Source organism: Pongo abelii, chromosome 10, assembly GCF_028885655.2.
Source record: "Pongo abelii isolate AG06213 chromosome 10, NHGRI_mPonAbe1-v2.0_pri, whole genome shotgun sequence".
NCBI classification, from domain to species: domain Eukaryota; kingdom Metazoa; phylum Chordata; class Mammalia; order Primates; family Hominidae; genus Pongo; species Pongo abelii.
Window position 1 is genome coordinate 49,541,369 of NC_071995.2, and position 18,488 is coordinate 49,559,856.

Here is an 18,488-nt window from a genome sequence, read left to right on the forward strand (position 1 = left end):
GGGAAATGCCTAAATGAGGTGAGGAGCCCAGCCCTAGAGGGTACCAGTGTGAGACCCTCGCAGCGAGAGATGTTAGCACTCCCTCCAGCAACTGTTGATACCATCCTGTGGTGGAAGGACCTGTACCTCCCACAAACAGAAAGTTGGAGCTCTAAGACTTAAAGAATGGGCTTGAGATGAGACCCAGAGAGCCAAAGTGAGACTGGGCCAGTTCTCTTTCTAGAGAAAGGGGAAGTGCCATAGAGTCTTCATTTCACAATAGCTCCTCAGGACTACCTGGCATCAGGCGGGACGCCTGAACTCAAACTGGTACTCCCAGCTGCCTGGGGAGGCTGTGATTTGAAACAGAGCTTCCCCACCATGACCTACCCTCACCAGAACACGTTCTTCTTTTTTCCCTAGGGTGAGCTACCCAGAATTTGAGGATATTGATCAGGTATCCCACATGCCCCTGCTAAACAAATAAGCTGTTAAAGCACTAACAGTCCTACACATTAGCATTTATTTATTTTTTGAGATGAGGTCTTACTCTATCACCCAGTCTCAAGTGCAGTGGCGCCATCTCTGCTCACTGCAGCCTCTGCCTCCTGGGCTCACATGATCCTCGCACCTTAGCCTCCTGAATAGCTGGGGCTGCAGGCACACACCACCATGCCTGGCTAATTTTTGTATCTTGGGTAGAGATGGAGTTTCACCATGTTGCTCAGGCTGGTCTGGAACTCCTTGGCCTCCCAAAGTGTTGGGTTTACAGACATGAGCCACTGTGCCCAGCCAGCATTTATTTCACAAACGTTTTTATGACTTTTTATACGAGGTGGAAGGGGGTAAAGAGCATAGGATGGGCATGCAGCCAACTGACACTAATTCATAAGCTCCTCTAGCTTTTGGGGGTTGCTTGATCATTACATTACTGTGGTGCCAACTGGCTCCTGTGAAGACCTCTGTGCCAGTTATTAGTAAATAATATAGTTGAATGCCATTAACTGTGTAGAATTGCTCCAGAAGCAATAAGGAGAAATAGAGGTTATCCTTGTTGCAAGCATGTTCCCAGCCCCTGGGGAGCTTACACTAGCTTCCATAGCAACTATGGCCTGATTCCAGGCTTGTGCTAGGTCGGGGGACATTCCCAGGCCATCACAGTGGCTCCAGTTGCTGCCACTTTTGAGTTGTGGATGGACAATTAGTCTTGGCCTGTCACCTGAACAGCTGGAACTGCTGGACTTTTTGGTGTCCATTTGAGTAAAGTGTCTGGTTCCTTGGCATTTTAGAACATCCAGAAGATTAGGTCCTAACTTAGCACCATGTCTGAGTCTGTTACTCATCGCATTTGTTTTCCTGATTGATTTTCATTCTTCCTTGTTGCCGCTTAAAGCTGTGAGTACTTTTCAGAGTCATGGGACTATCCAGATGACTTCCAAGGTTAATTCCTTTTATTTATAAGCCGTATGAGTTCCCAAACAAGTAAAACATTCTGTTTTGCTCAGGTCCTTGGCTGCATTGGAGATTGTGTCCTGTAAAAGAATTTTGGCATCTTTTCCCCAGGACATTTATCCCACTGTATGTGGAGATCAGCAAGCCCGTCAGTTCCGGAGGTGGGGACTTGCAGAGACCACTTGCCTCATCCTGAATTCAGACTGCTGAAAACATTCTCCGTTTGAAAATATTCACATCATTTTGGAAAAATCACCTAATGTCTTTCCCCCTTTTTTTCCAGCCTGCAACCATAGATGCCCTGAATTTATTTATTTATTTTTTCATTTTTTAAATTTTTTTAGGTAGGTCTCACCCTGCTGCCCAGACTGGAGTGCAGTGGCACAATCGTGGCTCACTGCAGCCTCAAAGTCCTGGGCTCAAGCAGCCTTCCCACCTCAGCCTCCTGAGTAGCTGGGACTACAGACATGTGCCATGGCGCCCAGCTTGATGCCCTGAATTTGATGTCTCCTCAGTTCCTTTTTTCTGTTGTTGTTTGTTTGTTTTTTTAGGTTTGATTCTTTCCTTAAAGAATACTTTAAGCAATGTTAGGATTATCTCCAGTAAGGGCTTAACAGAGACTCAGAGGATTATAAGAGAGCCCTCAACTGCTAAAGAATAACCCAGATAAGACCCTTATTGATCCTGTCCTGGGCCAGATTAATCAGCTGAGTAACAGCTTATCTCTCAGCAACGTTTAGAGCCAGCCACTGAATTGGCCTTTAGACCTCCTCCTTCATTCTCCACACTGTGGGCCTATTTGTTATCAGATAAGTCACCCACCCTGAAGAGCTGGGATCTTCTTACCTTATATGGTGCCTATAGCCACTCAAAGCTTAGTTTCTTGCAATCTTTACCTGACAAAGTTTCGTAAGATGAAGCTGACGCAGGGGACTGTTGAGTCCAGGTACTTGGCTGAGAAAGAATAGCTTCCCTTCAGATATACTCATTAAGGCCTCATGAAGAATCTGGCAACTTTCAATTCTTTTGGAGTTAAGAGTTGGCTGCACTTGGCAATAATAGGGAAGTAGATACCTCCATATAAATTCTTATTGATAATGATGGATGGATGGAGAGAAAGGGATTAGTTGGTGCTACTATGTTCTAGATAGGGCTTTTGTGGACTATAGTTTAGGTAGACATTGAACTCTGGACCATCTGCCTTTTCATGAAAATTAGGGTAGCCTAATAGGGCAACATTTACTTCCAGATTTGCTTTGGACATTGCCCAGGGCTTCAGAGAAGATAACTACACTGGTGGATTATGAGCACATGCATAGATCAAGGTCCATACCCCTTTTTATTTTATTATTTATTTATTTATTTATTTATTTGAGATGGAGTTTCTCTCTTGTTGCCCAGGTTGGAGTGCAATGGCACCATCTCCGCTCACTGCAACCTCTGCCTCCCGGGTTCAAGCAATTCTCCTGCCTCAGCCTCCCAAGCAGCTGGGATTACAGGCATGCGCCACCACGCCCAGCTAATTTATTTTTGTATTTTTAGTAGAGACGGGGTTTCACCATGTTGGCCAGGCTAGTCTCGAACTTCTGACCTCAGGTGATCCACCCACCTCGGCCACAACGCCCGGCCATACCTGTTTTTAAATCGAAACCTTTAAACCTGCTCATCCTGACCCTTGCTAGGTCATTCACATTCCACTTCTACCCCCTGCCAGTCATGTTGCTTAATTATAAATGTCTTAATTCTTTTAAAAATTGTGTGTGTGCAATTCACAGACACAGGATCAAAGAATTAAAGCCCTAGGATAGAGATAAAAAGCAGCAAATGAAACTAATTTGTAGATTGTTTCTTTTTTTTTCCTCTCTAAATTTTCTTTAAAATATCATCAATTTAAGTAAGCTAAGCTGATCTGCAACCACCACTTCCCAGTAGGAAGAATTTAAGAGCTGTTGATGGAAATATCTTAACTTATCCTAGAATTTGTGTTGTAAGAAACCCAGAACCCAGCCAGGCATGGTGGCTCAAGCCTGTAATCCCAGCACTTTGGGAGGCCAAGGCAGGCGAATCACCTGAGGTCAGGAGTTTGAGACCAGCCTGGACAACACAGTGAAACCCCATCTCTACTAAAAATACAAAATTAGCCGGGCATGGTGGCACATGCCTGTAATCCAAGCTACTCACTCAGGAGGCTGAGGCAGGGAGAATTGCTTGAACCCAGGAGGTGGAGGTTGCAGTGAGCCAAGATTGTGCCATTGCACTCCAGCCTGAGCGACAGAGTGAGACTTCGTCTCAAAAAATAGAAACCCAGACCCCAAACATTCTGGAGTTTGACTAACTAAAGGTATTTTTAGGTTTGCTCTCCCGTGAAGAATTCTGTAACTCTCAGCTCAGGCCCAGGCAGGCATAAATGTAGTTAGCATGGTGTTGAGAAAGCATCGTGGTAACTGCTCTGAGAGCTCTGGTAGAACAAGGTAAGTTTGCCTCTGGCAGAGCAGGAAAGTGTTTGACCATACATCTAAGCCTGGAGGTCTGCAGGCTTCTTCCCCCTGGTACGGCAACATATTCAACTCTGGATTGTCCAGATAGTCCTGTTGGAATGTTGTCATGTAACCTGCCCACTGGGGACGTGACCTGTCTGTGGAAGAAAAAGCACTGGCCTGGTAGTCAGGCAGTGGAGGTCTTTAATCTTGGCTGCAGAACTGCCAGTGTAACCCTGGGCAAATTCTTGTGTACGGGTCTCAATTTCCTCATCTATCAATTTTTTTTTTCCAATAATTCTTCCAGCTATTATTCTAATGATAAAAGTTATAGAAGATTGACATGGAAATGACAGACCTGAGGATAATTCATTTTGGACTGTTCTGGAAGGAAAGAATGAGAATTATAAGGAAAAGTATAGATTCAGTTGTCCAGACTCACCCAAGTTCTTGTGGCCACGGAGGGGTCCTGGTTATAGTTAAAAGTCAGAAGGGTTATTATAGTTAAAAGTGAGAGATAGAAGGATGTATTTAAAAGATACAGATAGAACTCACTTAAGTGAGTTCTCATGGAGCCACAGTTCTTCTTGGGAACTGCAAGTCTGCCATGGTATTTATTGAACGTTTTCATTGTTGTTAATGTCGTGATGCATCAAATTCTCAAACAAATGGTTTTTTGTCAACCAGGAGTAAGAGAGCTTGTCCCTCTTGGAAAGCCAATGGTGAATGAGCTGAGGAGGGGGCAGCTTGTGTGGAGTATGTGTATTTATCTGTATTCTTTTCCATAGGTACCATTAAATTTGTCTGGCTTAATTTAATGGGGACTTCTGGGACCTGCAGAGACTGTAAAGGGCGAGGGTAAGGCTCTTGTCGTCTGTTCAGGCTCCTCTCCTTCCAGTGGAACTTCCTCACTCTCTCCCTCTCCCGTCAGCCTCTCCCCTTTTCCAACTTGTGTGTATGTTCTACTGCCTTCTCAATTTTCTCTTCCCTCTTGTTTTTTCTTCTGCCTCTCAACCACCTTTCCTTCCAGGTCGTTTGAGTCAAGTTGAAATAGGCAGCTGGTGTTACCCACTTCCTCTACCTGGGGGGCCCAATCTGTGTCTTCAGTGCTAGGGGCTTTATTCTAACACTCTGGAACCTCTGTTTTCTTTTTTTTTTTTTTTTTTGTTACCTTTTTTGTTTTTGTTTTTCTCTTCTGTTTCTGTGTAGGTCTCTTTAGTCAGCCTTATAGCTAATGCCCTGGGCTACTCGGAACTAGGTGCCATAAAGTCCCTTAGGACCCTAAGAGCTTTGAGACCCTTAAGAGCCTTATCACGATTTGAAGGGATGAGGGTAAGATACTAAGAGCAGCTGATCCTTCTGCATGCCAGTGGAAACTGTTTAAGCATGCTAGAACTGATCACATGGTGGAAAGATCATTCAAACACGAATTCTGTGATGCAGCTGCTGATTTGATCCTCCACTCTCTCCCACACCTGCCCTGTGCAAAGGGGAATTGCGTTAAGCTGCCTCATCACATTAATATTGGCCCCACCCCCAACAACATGCCATCGCAGAACATGTTAACATTGGCTATTCTCATTTGGCCTGGCTTACCTGTAGCACTCGGGGCGGCTTTCTGGGCTGTTGATTTAATAGGGAGAATCACCAGGTGCAAAGAAGGGGAATTGTAACCCACAGACCCACTGAAAAGCACAGGCTTCAGGCAGGGAGAGTGCTGTGTAGGGGCATCAGCCAGGTGGGGACTGTGGCCTTGGGGTCACTGAGAAAGCAGCTGAGAATGGGCTTGAAGACATGATGGCAGGCCTGAAACTGGGGATGGAGCAGAATTTGGCATGGCCCTGGGAGAAGAAATGCTTTTCTTTCTATTCAGATTCCTCTTATTGCACCTTGTTGTTCTCAGCCCAGTCCCATAGGGACTGGCAGCCTCTGTCTGATAGCAAAGCTTTTTTCCTCACCCCCAACCCCTCTGCCCATGCTGTATGGTCCCCTAACACTGTCAAAATGACAACCAGGTATAATGCTAGATGACTGAATATCAGCTAGTTCTCCTGAAATTTCTTGATACCTCCTATTCCTGCTTTGGTGATACTCCACCCAAAACAATACAAGGTGTTGTCACCCTACCAACTTAGAAACAAGGTGCCTTCTTGGTGCCATTTTCTTGTCTCTTTTGGTTTAAACAATTGTGCGTGTGCATGCGTGCATGCGCACGCGCGCACACACACACACACAAAAGTCAATTTCTTAAAATCAAAGGGGCAACTGGCTTTGGTGGTAATAGTTGTCCTGTGGTGATCAGAGAGAGGTCTGTTATACTTAACGAGACCAAGAAAACTCGCTTCAATTCAGATGTTGAATACATGCAGGAGAGCAAACCAGAGGATATATTTTTAAATGTGCAAACGTCAGAATGTAGGAATAAAAATTAAACTGTTACAATAGTCTACATGAAGCAAGACCGATTGGAAAAACTAGATACCAGGACAGTGCTGCTACATTCATTCCTCATCTGTGATCCCTGGCTGTTACTCTATGAAGCCACCCACAGTTGTATAGGAAGATGAAAACTTAATTGGGACTCGGGAATTTTATTATGTTAATTTATCCAGACAAATGCTTTTTGCAACAAATTCATGTTTCTTCTGTAGCACAGTCACAGTTTGGTTTACTAAATGTAAGCTTTCTGCAACTCTCCTGAAACCATCTGCAGGAAGGGCAGTTCCACAGTAGTGTAAATTTATTTTAATTTTTCAAAAAACTTGGGATTTTAAGACTTTGTCCCACAGATAAGAGAGGTTTTAGAATGTGCGCAATAAGGTCATTGCTATGCTCGGGCTAAATTTAGGAAGAGAGTTTATTACACAAGATTCAGTGGTTTAGACAGCCACAGTGAGATTGAAAATGTGGTTAAAATGCTCTTCTCTGCTCCCTGCACCTTTGCGCATTTTCCAGAGGGAGCTAATAAAATGTTTTAATAAACTATACTGGTTTTGTTATAAAGTTGATAATCCACTTTGGTGACTGAAAAACTGAGGACAAGATGCAACCAAAAGAAGTCCACTGAAGACAGTACTTGTCCTGAGCTCCTCCGCATCCCCTTACAGTGATCCCTGATCTTCCAAAAAAGAGATTGGTAATACCCGAAGAAATCCCCCCATCCCCCTACAAAAGAAATGTCCATCCTACCCATCTGATGCTTGTTACTAACTATTTCCATCTAGATGCTCATTACTGTCAGTCCTGTCCAGGCAGACAGAAACTGTCCTCATGGCCGCTGAGGCCAGTTTGCTCATGAGGCAGTTACTTGAATAACCTGGATGCAGGAGCCGTTTTGGGAGCCACACCTCTTCCCTTTAGCTGCCCCTTCTTTCTGTACCTTTCCTGGACCCTCAGTTTCCAGTCCCCTAAAAACTTTCATTTGTCAACTTGAAAGTAGTTTAGGAGCTTGGAGGTCCCGAATGAATAATCAGAACAGTAGATAATTTTATTTGAAAAGCATTATGATGTTTTATTTGAAAAGCGTCTACATCAAGATTTTTTTCGGTAAGATAATATGGTCAAGAACAAGTTTGAACCCAAAGCTGGAATTTAAAACAATAAATGTGCATTAAGGGAAGCTTTGGAATAAGAGTGCCACCTCATTTGATTGACTCCAGCCAACTAACAGACAGTATTGACCATGGCTGGTTGGGCAGGTGAAAAGGGATCAGGGATCCATTCCTGCCTTGCGGGTTTCCTAGCCCTTCTGTGGGAGAGTAACTGCAAGAAGAAAAGATTGGATTTGGCTAAGCGTATAGTAAGTCCCCCAGTAATAAACAGAATTAGGTACACATGTTTTATTTAAATGTTTTTCTATGGGGCATTTTTTTTTTATTCTTTGGTTTTGGTTCTTCTATATGCCAACACTTGAGAGATTACCTTTAGAATATTTTAAATAAGAAATCTTCATAAACTGAACACCATCCATGCAGATAGGCTCAACTGTCACTGTGCTGCTCCAATTACAGACTCAGAGCTTCACTTGAGAGGGAGCATATGACCCAAGCCTGTCCTGGGACACTGACTTCAGTCTCCTCTTCTTCCTCAAACCAAAGACCAGGAAAACTGAAGCACTTGTGCTGTAGGCAAAGGAATACTTAATGTAGTTCTTTGCTTTTCTCTCCTCCATAGTAATCTTCATTTAAAGATTTCGCTGTGCTGTTAAATTTTTGAGGGTATATAATATTAGTGCCATGAAACATGCATGCATTTTTGTTGATTGTCAGTACATAGTTGTCCATTAAAGCCATGTTCCCTCTGCCAGATATTAAAAGCCAGCTGACAGATTTTATAGTATTTAATGAGCAACAATAATGTCCAAGACATTATAGAGAAGACAAAAATACTGTAAGAATTAATATCCATTGGAATTTTCTATCAATTAAATGGGATTTGTATCAATTGCTAAGTGTAAACTTCCATTGATAAAAGTAACTTTTTATAGATTACTAAAACCTAGCTTTGAGCGATATTTCCATGTCTAGTTCTTAACAATAATAGATTTCATGATAATTAAAGGCAGTGTAGAATAACTAGAGAGCTTGTGTAGAGAAGAGAGGATCAAATTCATTAAGTGACTACCAATGGAAATTTGAATTATCATTTATAATGTATCTTTAGTGTGAGAGTTCAAAATAAGAAATATGATCTCTTGCCCAGTGGTTGCTGAGAATAACAGCACAATGATCATTACATACGGAGCACAGTTAAATAGTTTCTACTTAACATATTGCAGCTTATCAGCTAATGTTCAAAGCAAGGAAGAATTATTAGTACATTGAATCAACTCTGGGCTGGGCATGGTGTCTTATGCCTGTAATCCCAGAACTTTTGGAGGCCGTTGTGGGCAGATCACTTTGAGGTCAGGAGTTCGAGACCAACCTGGCCAACATGGCAGAACTCCACCTCTACTAAAAATACAAAAATTAGCTGGGCACGGTAGCACGCACCTGTAGTCCCAGTTACTCGGGAGGCTTAGGCAGGAGAATTGCTTGAACCTGAGAAGGGGAGGTTTCAGTGAGCCAAGATCGCACCACTGCACTCCAGCCTGGTTGACAGAGTGAGACCCTTTCTCAAAAAAAGTAAATAAATAAAATTTAAAAATTAATCAACTCTGTTTTCTGTTTTATTCATAATACTAAGGTAAAAAGTTTTCCTCTGGTTATGATTAAAGTACATTTGCATCTTATAAAACTTTGGATTTTATATCAGAGAATGAGGCTCTGAATATTTTTGTATATTGATCCATTTGATCAAATGGATCAATATATAAAATTTTCTATATACTTTATGAGAATAAAAGTTCAAAGAGATCACGTTAATTTTTCTTCCTTGTGGTAAATATTAACCCATATTCAACTGTAACCCATAGTATGTAGGACAGGTTAGACTGGGTTTGAGTAGAAGCTTAAGATCATTCTCTGCATAGTCAGAAGAGTTCCTGGAGGAAGTACGTTCTGAATTGAGGTTAAAAAGCAGCATGCCTCGGTTTCAAGTCTTTGGGGCCTACTTCCTATGCCACATTTGTAATGGTCTAACAAAGTCACGATCTCCCACCTAAGGTCTGCTGCGAAATGCTGTCACATAGACTTACGCTTTTGAATCTTTACATAATCTACTCCCGTATTGTTTGAGAAATTATTTTTCCATTTGCGGATCATCCTCCTTTTGCCTGTTCTTTTGCACATTTCATTGCATTTTGGCTCCCGCCAAAGGGTGAGCAACTGTAGAATGAGGAGATAAATTCAAATCTGAGTACATGACAAATTTGGTAACATAAATAAATATGAATATCATTCTCCAAAAAAAGTGAAGATTTTCCAGATTTCAGACATCCTGGCTTTCCTTGCTCAACTTAATAAACAAAGTAATAAACACTTTATACTAATGACAGAGCTGTCAGATCTAGAAGAGATTTCTTGGTCTAAGAATTAAGAAATAACTGCCTCTCATTCTAAAGGCCTTAATATATGAATTGGAGAAACACAAAATGAATATTTTAATCTAAAAGGAAGAGTGACTCCTTAGCAGAAGGATATCATTGCATTTTTTACACAAGATAGAACAGGTAGCTCTGATCAGCCACGTCCTGATGAGTGACAATGCAGTCTAAGGCAAAACCAGAAGATAAGGAAAACCTAAACTCTAAATTGTGTGCTGCTCTGACTGATACTGTAAAGCAAAATCAAAGTTGAAAACAACCCAGAAACTTTGATTCCTAAGGGGTTTTTTTCTTTTGCTTTTTTTTTAATTCCTGAGCTTACTGTAGTCAGTGACTTTTAACAATACGCCAATTTTTTTAGTTTCAAAAGCAGTGATGATCTAACCCAAAACTCTTTTAAAAACCTTAAGTCATCCCTATTTCTAATACACTGTGATGAGTGGAGTCAAGCCCTGGAATGAGCAGAGAGACAACAGGATTAGCCAAGCAGGGAGCGACTCTGATTTAAAAGCCTACAAAGTCAGAATAAAAAGGCTGGAGAAGTATAATGAACCTTGAGTGAAAGCACATCTGTTCAGATTTTATTTTATACTGTTTGGTAGAGGGAATATAGCTTTTTTTTTTCTTGAGCCTGCAAAATATGCATGCTCAGCTATTGCCTGAAATAAAATAACTGGCCTTGTGTAGTCATAAAAGAGACATTATGTACTGTTAACTGGCTCTCTATTAACCACAACGGGTAGTTCTCTGTGATTTTGAACAATTATACCTTGTTTTTCAGAGGGGGAATGTCTGTTGAAAGGCAACTAGCAAGCTGAAAGTTACTCATATTTTCCCATTGGGCATATTTTATGAATTGAGGAAGAGGGAGACTGGACTAAGAAATAATTTTTCAGTCCCAGGCTGATGCATAGGAAAGAAGACCTAGGTCAGCTTGGCTGGGGAATTTGTGTTAGTCAAAATAAAGATGTAACTTTTTAAAATTCCTTCAATATAGTCCTAGACAGAAATTTTTGGTCCTACTTGTCAGTCTGTCCAGTTACTCTAATTCCAAAGGGAATGTAATGTTTCCATACAGAACAAGCCACACAATGTCATTCCCCTCCTGGAAATCAAAAAATGTGCTTGCTCTCATTTCCACCCAACACTCAGCAACCTCCCCTTCCAATGCAGGTGGTGGTGAATGCCTTGGTGGGCGCCATCCCCTCCATCATGAATGTGCTGCTGGTGTGTCTCATCTTCTGGCTGATTTTCAGTATCATGGGAGTTAACTTGTTTGCGGGAAAGTACCACTACTGCTTTAATGAGACTTCTGAAATCCGATTTGAAATTGAAGATGTCAACAATAAAACTGAATGTGAAAAGCTTATGGAGGGGAACAATACAGAGATCAGATGGAAGAACGTGAAGATCAACTTTGACAATGTTGGGGCAGGATACCTGGCCCTTCTTCAAGTAGTAAGTAATGTTTTGTTTTTTGTTTTTGTTTTTGTTTTTTCAGTTCTGTGAAATTCAGGCAGCTAGCACAAATCCCATTTGGCTTCTTCTCAACCCTACTTCTAGAATCAGGATTATTCTCAATAAGTCCAAGAAAACAGTATTGTTCCCCAAACCAGTTTCAGAGAGACCCTTTCCTGAGTATTCTCTGACTTCTACAAGATCTCACTCAAAGGAAATCTCTCATTGTGCTCAGGAGCAGAGCTGTGCCCAGCAACAAATAAAGATCCCTGCAGTGTAATAAAGTGGCAGAGAGATCATCTTCCCTTCCCGGTCAGAGAGTGCAGTTAAAGAGAAGGGCAAAAAAATTCAAGATAAGCACATAGACAAAAAAGTAATGGCAATTGTGATGGAACAAAATAATAGTACATACTCACTACACTCCAGTTAACTTAGGAAAAAACCATGGCAGTGCGTTGGTGCCACACTCACCTCAGCTCCACCCCAGAGAAAGGTATCAGATTAATGTATCACAGTAAGGAAGGATTTAACTATCTAGATAATTCTCTTTTGCCTAATTTCATTCTTTCGTGCTTAGTTTTCACTGCCTCTCTCACCAGTGTTTTGGAATGTGTGGCAAGACAACGTAATGCAGTGAAAGCTCGTAGGCTTTGAAATTAGACTGTTACAGATTTGAACATACTCTGATACTTATTGGATATGTAACTTTGGACAAATTATTCAGCCCCTCTGATTCTCTGTTTCTTCATCTATTAAATATAGATAATGATACCTTGCATGGTTGTTAAGAGGATTTGTGATTTTTAAAAATTTCTTAGCACAATTCCCAGCATATAACCATGCTTAATTAATGAAAATTGCTATTAAGTATTTTTGTTACTATATTGCCATGCCTATATCATACAGTTCTTGGGAGACTAACTGCAATAACACAGATGAAGCTCTCAACCTAACCTTACATATAGTAAACACTCACTGTCAACTCATAATAGAAGGCAAAGTTCATGGAATGAACTGTAGTTTTTCCTACCCCAAAGCTTTTTTGCTGTTGTATCCCAGTTCAAAAAATTGGACCCACAGATTGAATCTGAATTGGAGCATCTCCAGAAAACCAGTGCACATCCACAAACCAGTCAAACATGGTAGTCACAGAGTCCCTGCCATATGCAAGATGCTGTGCTTGACAATACAGTACTAGGGCCCTCAGATGAATAAAGACCTTCCTGTGCCCTGAAAAAACCTTAGAATCTGGTTGAGTACATAAAACACGGTGAATAGTACATGGATTATCCATATGTGTTTCCAAAATCGGTCTAGATATAGTAGACTGAAGGAGTAGAATAGGGAAGGGACTGTCAAGGATAAAGCTAGTATTGCCACTACATAGGCTACACATGTGTATATTAGTAAAGAGTAAGTCTGATCTTGTTTTTCTTTTAAATCCAACTATGAGTTTTTCCGACCCCCATCGCTTAACACCTTTTTTTTTTTTTTTTTTTTTTTTTTTTTGCTTACCACCTTTTTAAAAAATGATTCCTCAATGGAATGGAGTGCTAAGTTCCAAGCATTTTCAGTAGATTCCTGCCATTCACTCATAAAACTTTTCCCTAACTTTAGGCAGGCTTCTCAGGCCCATGATTTTGAGTCCTTTTGTAAAGCCTTAATCCTATTACGATTTTCAACATGTTTATTTGCCAAACTTTGTTGTTATTTTCAGGAACAAAGCCCTCCTGAGACCTGTAGTAACAAACAGAAAATTCTGTGTCCAAGGGAGGCTGCACCCAAACCCCTGTTCTGTGTTCTCACTGAACCTAAGCCTGGCCTTTGGGACCCCTGCCTAGACTCCCATCCACTCCCTTATTAGGCACCGTCTAATGACTGACTCTGTTTGCCAGGCAACCTTCAAAGGCTGGATGGACATCATGTATGCAGCTGTAGACTCCCGTAAGGTAAGGATGTACATGGCGAAAATACCACCTTCTCAGATGGCTGGAAAGCAAGCAGCATGGTATACCGAGCCCACCAAGAAAGAGGAAGGGATGAAGGAATGGAGGAGTTGACGTTTCCCTTTGGAACATTTATTGCTTGTTTTATTGATTATAGATCATTTTCCTTGTCTCAGTAAGTCATCACTCTCTTACATTGGCCCCCAATGATTAGACTGTTGATTTTTACGTGGCCCCAGTGAAGCGGTCTATGCTTTAATCCTGCTTCATAGCAAAAGTATGGCTCCTAGCAGACAGCCCTCCCTCCCTGTGGCCTCATGATTTGCATGTTCTCCACATGAGTCGGAGGACAACTAGTGTCCTCTCAAGGCAGGCCATGCCAGTGTAGAGAAGGAGGCAGGCAGAAAGAATCTAGGGCTCTCCCACCCCAGGATGTTCAGCAGCTCAAATGGTCACAGTTACGGCTGATGGCCTTGGTGTGTCCAACTCCAAACTAGGAGCTGATTCTCTTTCTTTTATCCTGTCCTTTGACAGCCTGATGAGCAGCCTAAGTATGAGGACAATATCTACATGTACATCTACTTTGTCATCTTCATCATCTTCGGCTCCTTCTTCACCCTGAACCTGTTCATTGGTGTCATCATTGATAACTTCAATCAACAAAAGAAAAAGATAGGTCTCCTCCCCTCATTGCCAGTGGCTGGAAGTCAGCCCAGATAAGAGGCACCTTTGTCCCTGTCTCTAGAAAGAAAATGTCCCTCTTTGTTTCTCTAAAATCTGTATTGTTAGCTCACTGTGACCCTGGCCCCCATACGTTAGCCCCAACCCACTCTTTCTGGTCGGGGCTGGATTTTGCAGCATGTAGTTTACCACACTTACTAGCAGTCTTTTATTCTTGAGGCCTATTACTGGTCTTGGTCTCCCACCAGAAGCAGGTAGGTCAGAGAGTGCAGTCTAGCAACAGAGATGAAAAGGAAAGAAACAGATGAATAGCTATCACAAGAAGTAGAAACTCTCTAGACTTGTGATTATCAGTCAATCTCTGAGCACAAGCAAATTGGGATTTCAGAGACCACGCTTGGAAAGTTTACTTCCTTACTTGTTCTAGATGGTTAACAAGTTTTACAAAGCAAATTGAAAAAACTGTCTTGTTGCTCATTTTGTAAGTCAAGTCTATCCCAGCATGCTCCAAGACACCCTCCAAATTGCTTTCTTGCACCAGAATTTCCAAATTTTGGGTATCATCTAAAATAAATTGGGTATCAGCCAGGACATGAAGATCTTTTTATTCTAAAATGTTTTTTCTAGAATGTATCAGGAAAGCTGGCCCCCAGAAAATGAGACTGTGAGATACGACTGCCTTCAGAGTCACTGCTCTCAAGTTCACCCTTTCATGAGGGTGTATAATTGGATAGTCCATTTCCTTTCTACCTTGGGACTGGAAGATCTTAGAAATCCTGAGCTAAAAACAAAGGCAGGTATCTCTTTAGAGCTGAATGATTATTGCAGGTCTACCCCACTCTGGGACAGCTATTAGCTACAAAGGAAAGGGATAGGTCTCCCCCTCAGTTCTCAGTATTGAACCTTAGGTCCAAACCCATAGCATGTTGAGAGCCAGTTGTAATTGTCTGTTTTCTTCTTCCCTCCTTTACTTCGGAGGTCAGGACATCTTCATGACCGAAGAACAGAAGAAGTACTACAATGCCATGAAAAAGCTGGGCTCAAAGAAGCCACAGAAACCTATTCCCCGCCCCTTGGTAAGTGCATGGTGCAGGCTGAGGCCTTGGTGAGAGCCCATATAGGAAAAGTACTGCTAGAGTTACTGCAAAGGAAGGAAAAAGGTAAGTGATTGACTGCTTTGTGCCTAATCCTCTCCTCACCACCCATCCAAAAGATCTGAATAGGACAGCAGAAGAACAGGGATTAAGGCATGGGGGCTTTTACATCAATCCTCGACCTATCCTCTGAGCCTTCCTTGGGCAGCCGCCAAGAATCAGCATGTGAACCACATTGGCTTTGGCCCTGGTTGAGAGATGTTTTTAGAGACAACCAAAAATCAACAAGAGAAAATGAAATAAAGTTGCTCTCTTTCCTACCAGTTCAAGATAGGATTTCGTCATAATTTTTTCAGCTTCTCTCTGCTCAATAAGTATGTCTTTGCAGGATGTATCTAGAAGCTAAAATCGTGCTTCTGGTTATTTGTGGGAGCAGAAGAGGGTAAAACTATGTGAGTCTGGTGCCCTGATTCCCTCTCTTGAGCTGAGCCTTTTATAAAACAGATTAGGGGGCTGAGATTCTGCTCCATTGTTCCATTGGTGATGGTTGTCTTGTTTCAGAGAAGGAGAAGGAGATGCCCTGCCCCTGATTCCATATATCCGGTTGGATGGGACATCACCCCCAAAAGCCAGGCCCAAAGTTCCTCCTTCTGTAACTTCCATTTAGCAACTTTAAAAAACAGACACAACACCACCAAAAAAAACCCCAGCAGAACCTTTAATACAAAAGCTTCCCTGACAATCTAATTTGTAGAAATAAAAGTAGAGTGACTATGTTTGAATCAAGAGTTACAGTTCCAGAATGTTTTCTCCCCTCACCCCCACACGCTGCACGTGGCACATGTACTGCATCAGCTTTTGAAGGAAAAGAAATTCTAGGGCTTTGCAGAGTAGGTTGAAAACCACCAAGTTAAAGTAATCCTGAAAATAAGCACCAGCCCAAGTTATCTCGGTACTTAAAAACAAACAAACAAAAAAGCAAGGAATCTCAAGAAAGAGAACAGTTGGGGTTTTTTATTTCCTTGATGTTAAGACTTCATTTTGTGATAGAAATGGGACTAAAGGGAATAGAAAAGGGTTAACATTTCTAAAGTTCTGTTTAGTACTTTAAATATGGGAACCTGAGTGTATTTTCTTCCACATTAAAATATAACTTCCAGCCTAGGCAACATAATGAGACCCCATCTCTACAAAAAAAATTTTGTAAAAAGTAGCTGCGCATGGTTATGGGTACCTGTGGTCCTCACTATGTAGGAGGCTGAGGTAAGAGAATTGCTTGAGCTCGGAGGCCAAGACTGCAGTGAGCCATGACTGTGCCACTGTACTCCAGTTTGGGCAATAGGGAGGAACCCTGTCTCAAAAAATACAAAATAAAATAAAATATTTTAAAAAGTAGGAAACATTAATAAAGAGTGATTAACATTCATTTAGCAAATATTTATCAGTCTTTACTATGTACCAGGCACTAAGCATTATGTGATGAACAAAAGGTAGACACTGCTGTCATGGGGCTTATAATAGTTGGGGAGATAGCTAATAAATAAGTAAGCAAACAGCTACAATAAAATGTGGAAGATTGTGGGAAAAAAACTAACTAGAGGGCTATAAGTGGTGGATCTACTTTAATATAGTAGTCAGAGAAAGCCTCACTAAGGAGGGTCTACCTGAGTGGATGAGAAGGAATTGGCTGGGCACGGTAGCTCATACTGTAATCCCAACTTGGGAGCTAGAGGCAGGCAGATCGCTTGAGCCCAGGAGTTCTAGACCAGCCTGGGCAACACAGTGAAACCCCATCTGTACAAAAAAAAAATTAGCCGAGCCTGGTAGCATGCCTGTAGTCCCAGCTACTGAGAAGGCTGAGGTGAGAGGATGGCGTGAGTCCAGGAGTCAAGGCTGCAGAGGATGTGGTAAGCTATATCATGCCACTGCACTCCAGCTTGGGGAACACAGCGAGACCCTATCTCAAAAAAAAAAAAAAAAAGATGGAACCAAAGAGCTGGGGAAAGAGATGCCTGGCAGAATACACAAGACCCCAGAAGCAGAAAACAGTGGGGCCAGGGGGTGGCGAGCCAGAGGAGGGACATTGATGAGCAGAGTCAGACTGTGCCAGGTGTCTCCCTGTAAGCCAGGTTAACAATAGGGATTGTGTTGCAAGCCCAGTGGGAAGCTCTTGAAAGGTTTTAAGTAGGGGAATGATGTGATCCATTTGTTTTTTGTTTTATGTTTTGAGACAGAGTCTCTCTCTGTTAACCAGGCTGGAGAGCAGTGGCGTGATCTTGGCCCACTGCAACCTCTGCCTCCTGGGTTCAAGCAATTCTCGTGCCTCAGCCTCCCGAGTAGCTGGGACCACAGGTGCCTGCCACCATGCCCGGCTAATTTTTGTATTTTTAGTAGAGACGGGGCTTCACCATGTTGACCAGGCTGGTCTTGAACTCCTGACCTCAAGTGATCAATTTTGGGTGGCCTCGGCCTCCCGAAGTGCTGGGATTACAGGCGTGAGCCACCACACCTGGCCATGATCCATTTGTTTTAAATCATTACACTTGCTATTATATGAGGACTGCATTGGATGAGGGCAAGAGAAGAAGTGGGAGACCAGTTAAGTGGCCAGACAAGTCCAGATGAGAGATGATGGTGGCTCAGGTTAGCATAGAGCCAATAAAAATGGAATGAAATGGATGAACCCAAGTTATAATTTTGGAGGAAGAATCAATAGGCCCTTCAGTGGATCAGATGAGGGAGAAGAAAGAGACAAAGATGATGCCTAGATTTCTGGCTTGAGAGCCTGAATGAATAATTGAGATGAGAGGAACAAGCTGGGTGAGGGGCAGGGAACAGACTTGGCTCTGCTTTAGACTTAACTGTAAGAGGCTTGGACATGGTAAGTTTGAGATGCTTATGAGTCATCAAGAAGAAGTGGCAAGTAAGCAACTCAGGTTCAGAGGAAAGGTATGGGCTGGAGAAGAAAAGCTTGAGCGTAAGTACATAGGTATCACGTAAGCAGCAAGAATAGATGAGCTCTAATAGAGCAAAAATTTAAAGAAGGGATTAAGAGAAGAAATGGCTGGCAGATGAGACCAAAAAAGGAGCAGCTGGGTAAGTAGGACGACAACCAGAGTGTGTGCTGTCACAGATGCAAAAGAGAAGTGGGTCAGCTGGGTATAGTGGTGCACACCTGTAGGCCCAGCTTATTGGGAGGCTCAGGCAGGAGGATCACCTGAGGCCAGGAGTTTGAATTGCTATGTGCTATGATCGCACCTATGCATAGCCACTGCACTCCAGCCTGGGCAACACAGTAAGACTCGTCTCTAAAAACAGAGAGAAAGGCCAGGCATGATGGCTCACACCTGTAATCCTAGCATTTTGGGAGGCCAAGGAAGACAGATCACTTGAGGCCAGGAGTTCAAGACCAGCCTGG

At 42.3% G+C, this 18,488-nt stretch overlaps 1 protein-coding gene across 7 annotated transcripts in view; it reads left to right on the plus strand.

The window, feature by feature from the left end:
* The window catches only part of SCN8A (sodium voltage-gated channel alpha subunit 8), a 216,483-nt gene that overhangs the window by 183,345 nt on the left and 14,650 nt on the right, over positions 1-18,488 (plus strand). For 6 of the 7 annotated variants that reach the window (XM_063712148.1, XM_054527251.2, XM_054527252.2 and 3 more), the window contains 4 exons: positions 11,065-11,349; positions 13,245-13,298; positions 13,830-13,967; positions 14,948-15,052. In XM_063712148.1, the coding sequence (XP_063568218.1) occupies positions 11,065-11,349; positions 13,245-13,298; positions 13,830-13,967; positions 14,948-15,052 (582 nt within the window). Of the gene's footprint in view, positions 1-5,117; positions 5,241-11,064; positions 11,350-13,244; positions 13,299-13,829; positions 13,968-14,947; positions 15,053-18,488 lie in introns of all 7 variants that reach the window. The other variant, XM_054527257.2, reaches the window with a different exon arrangement.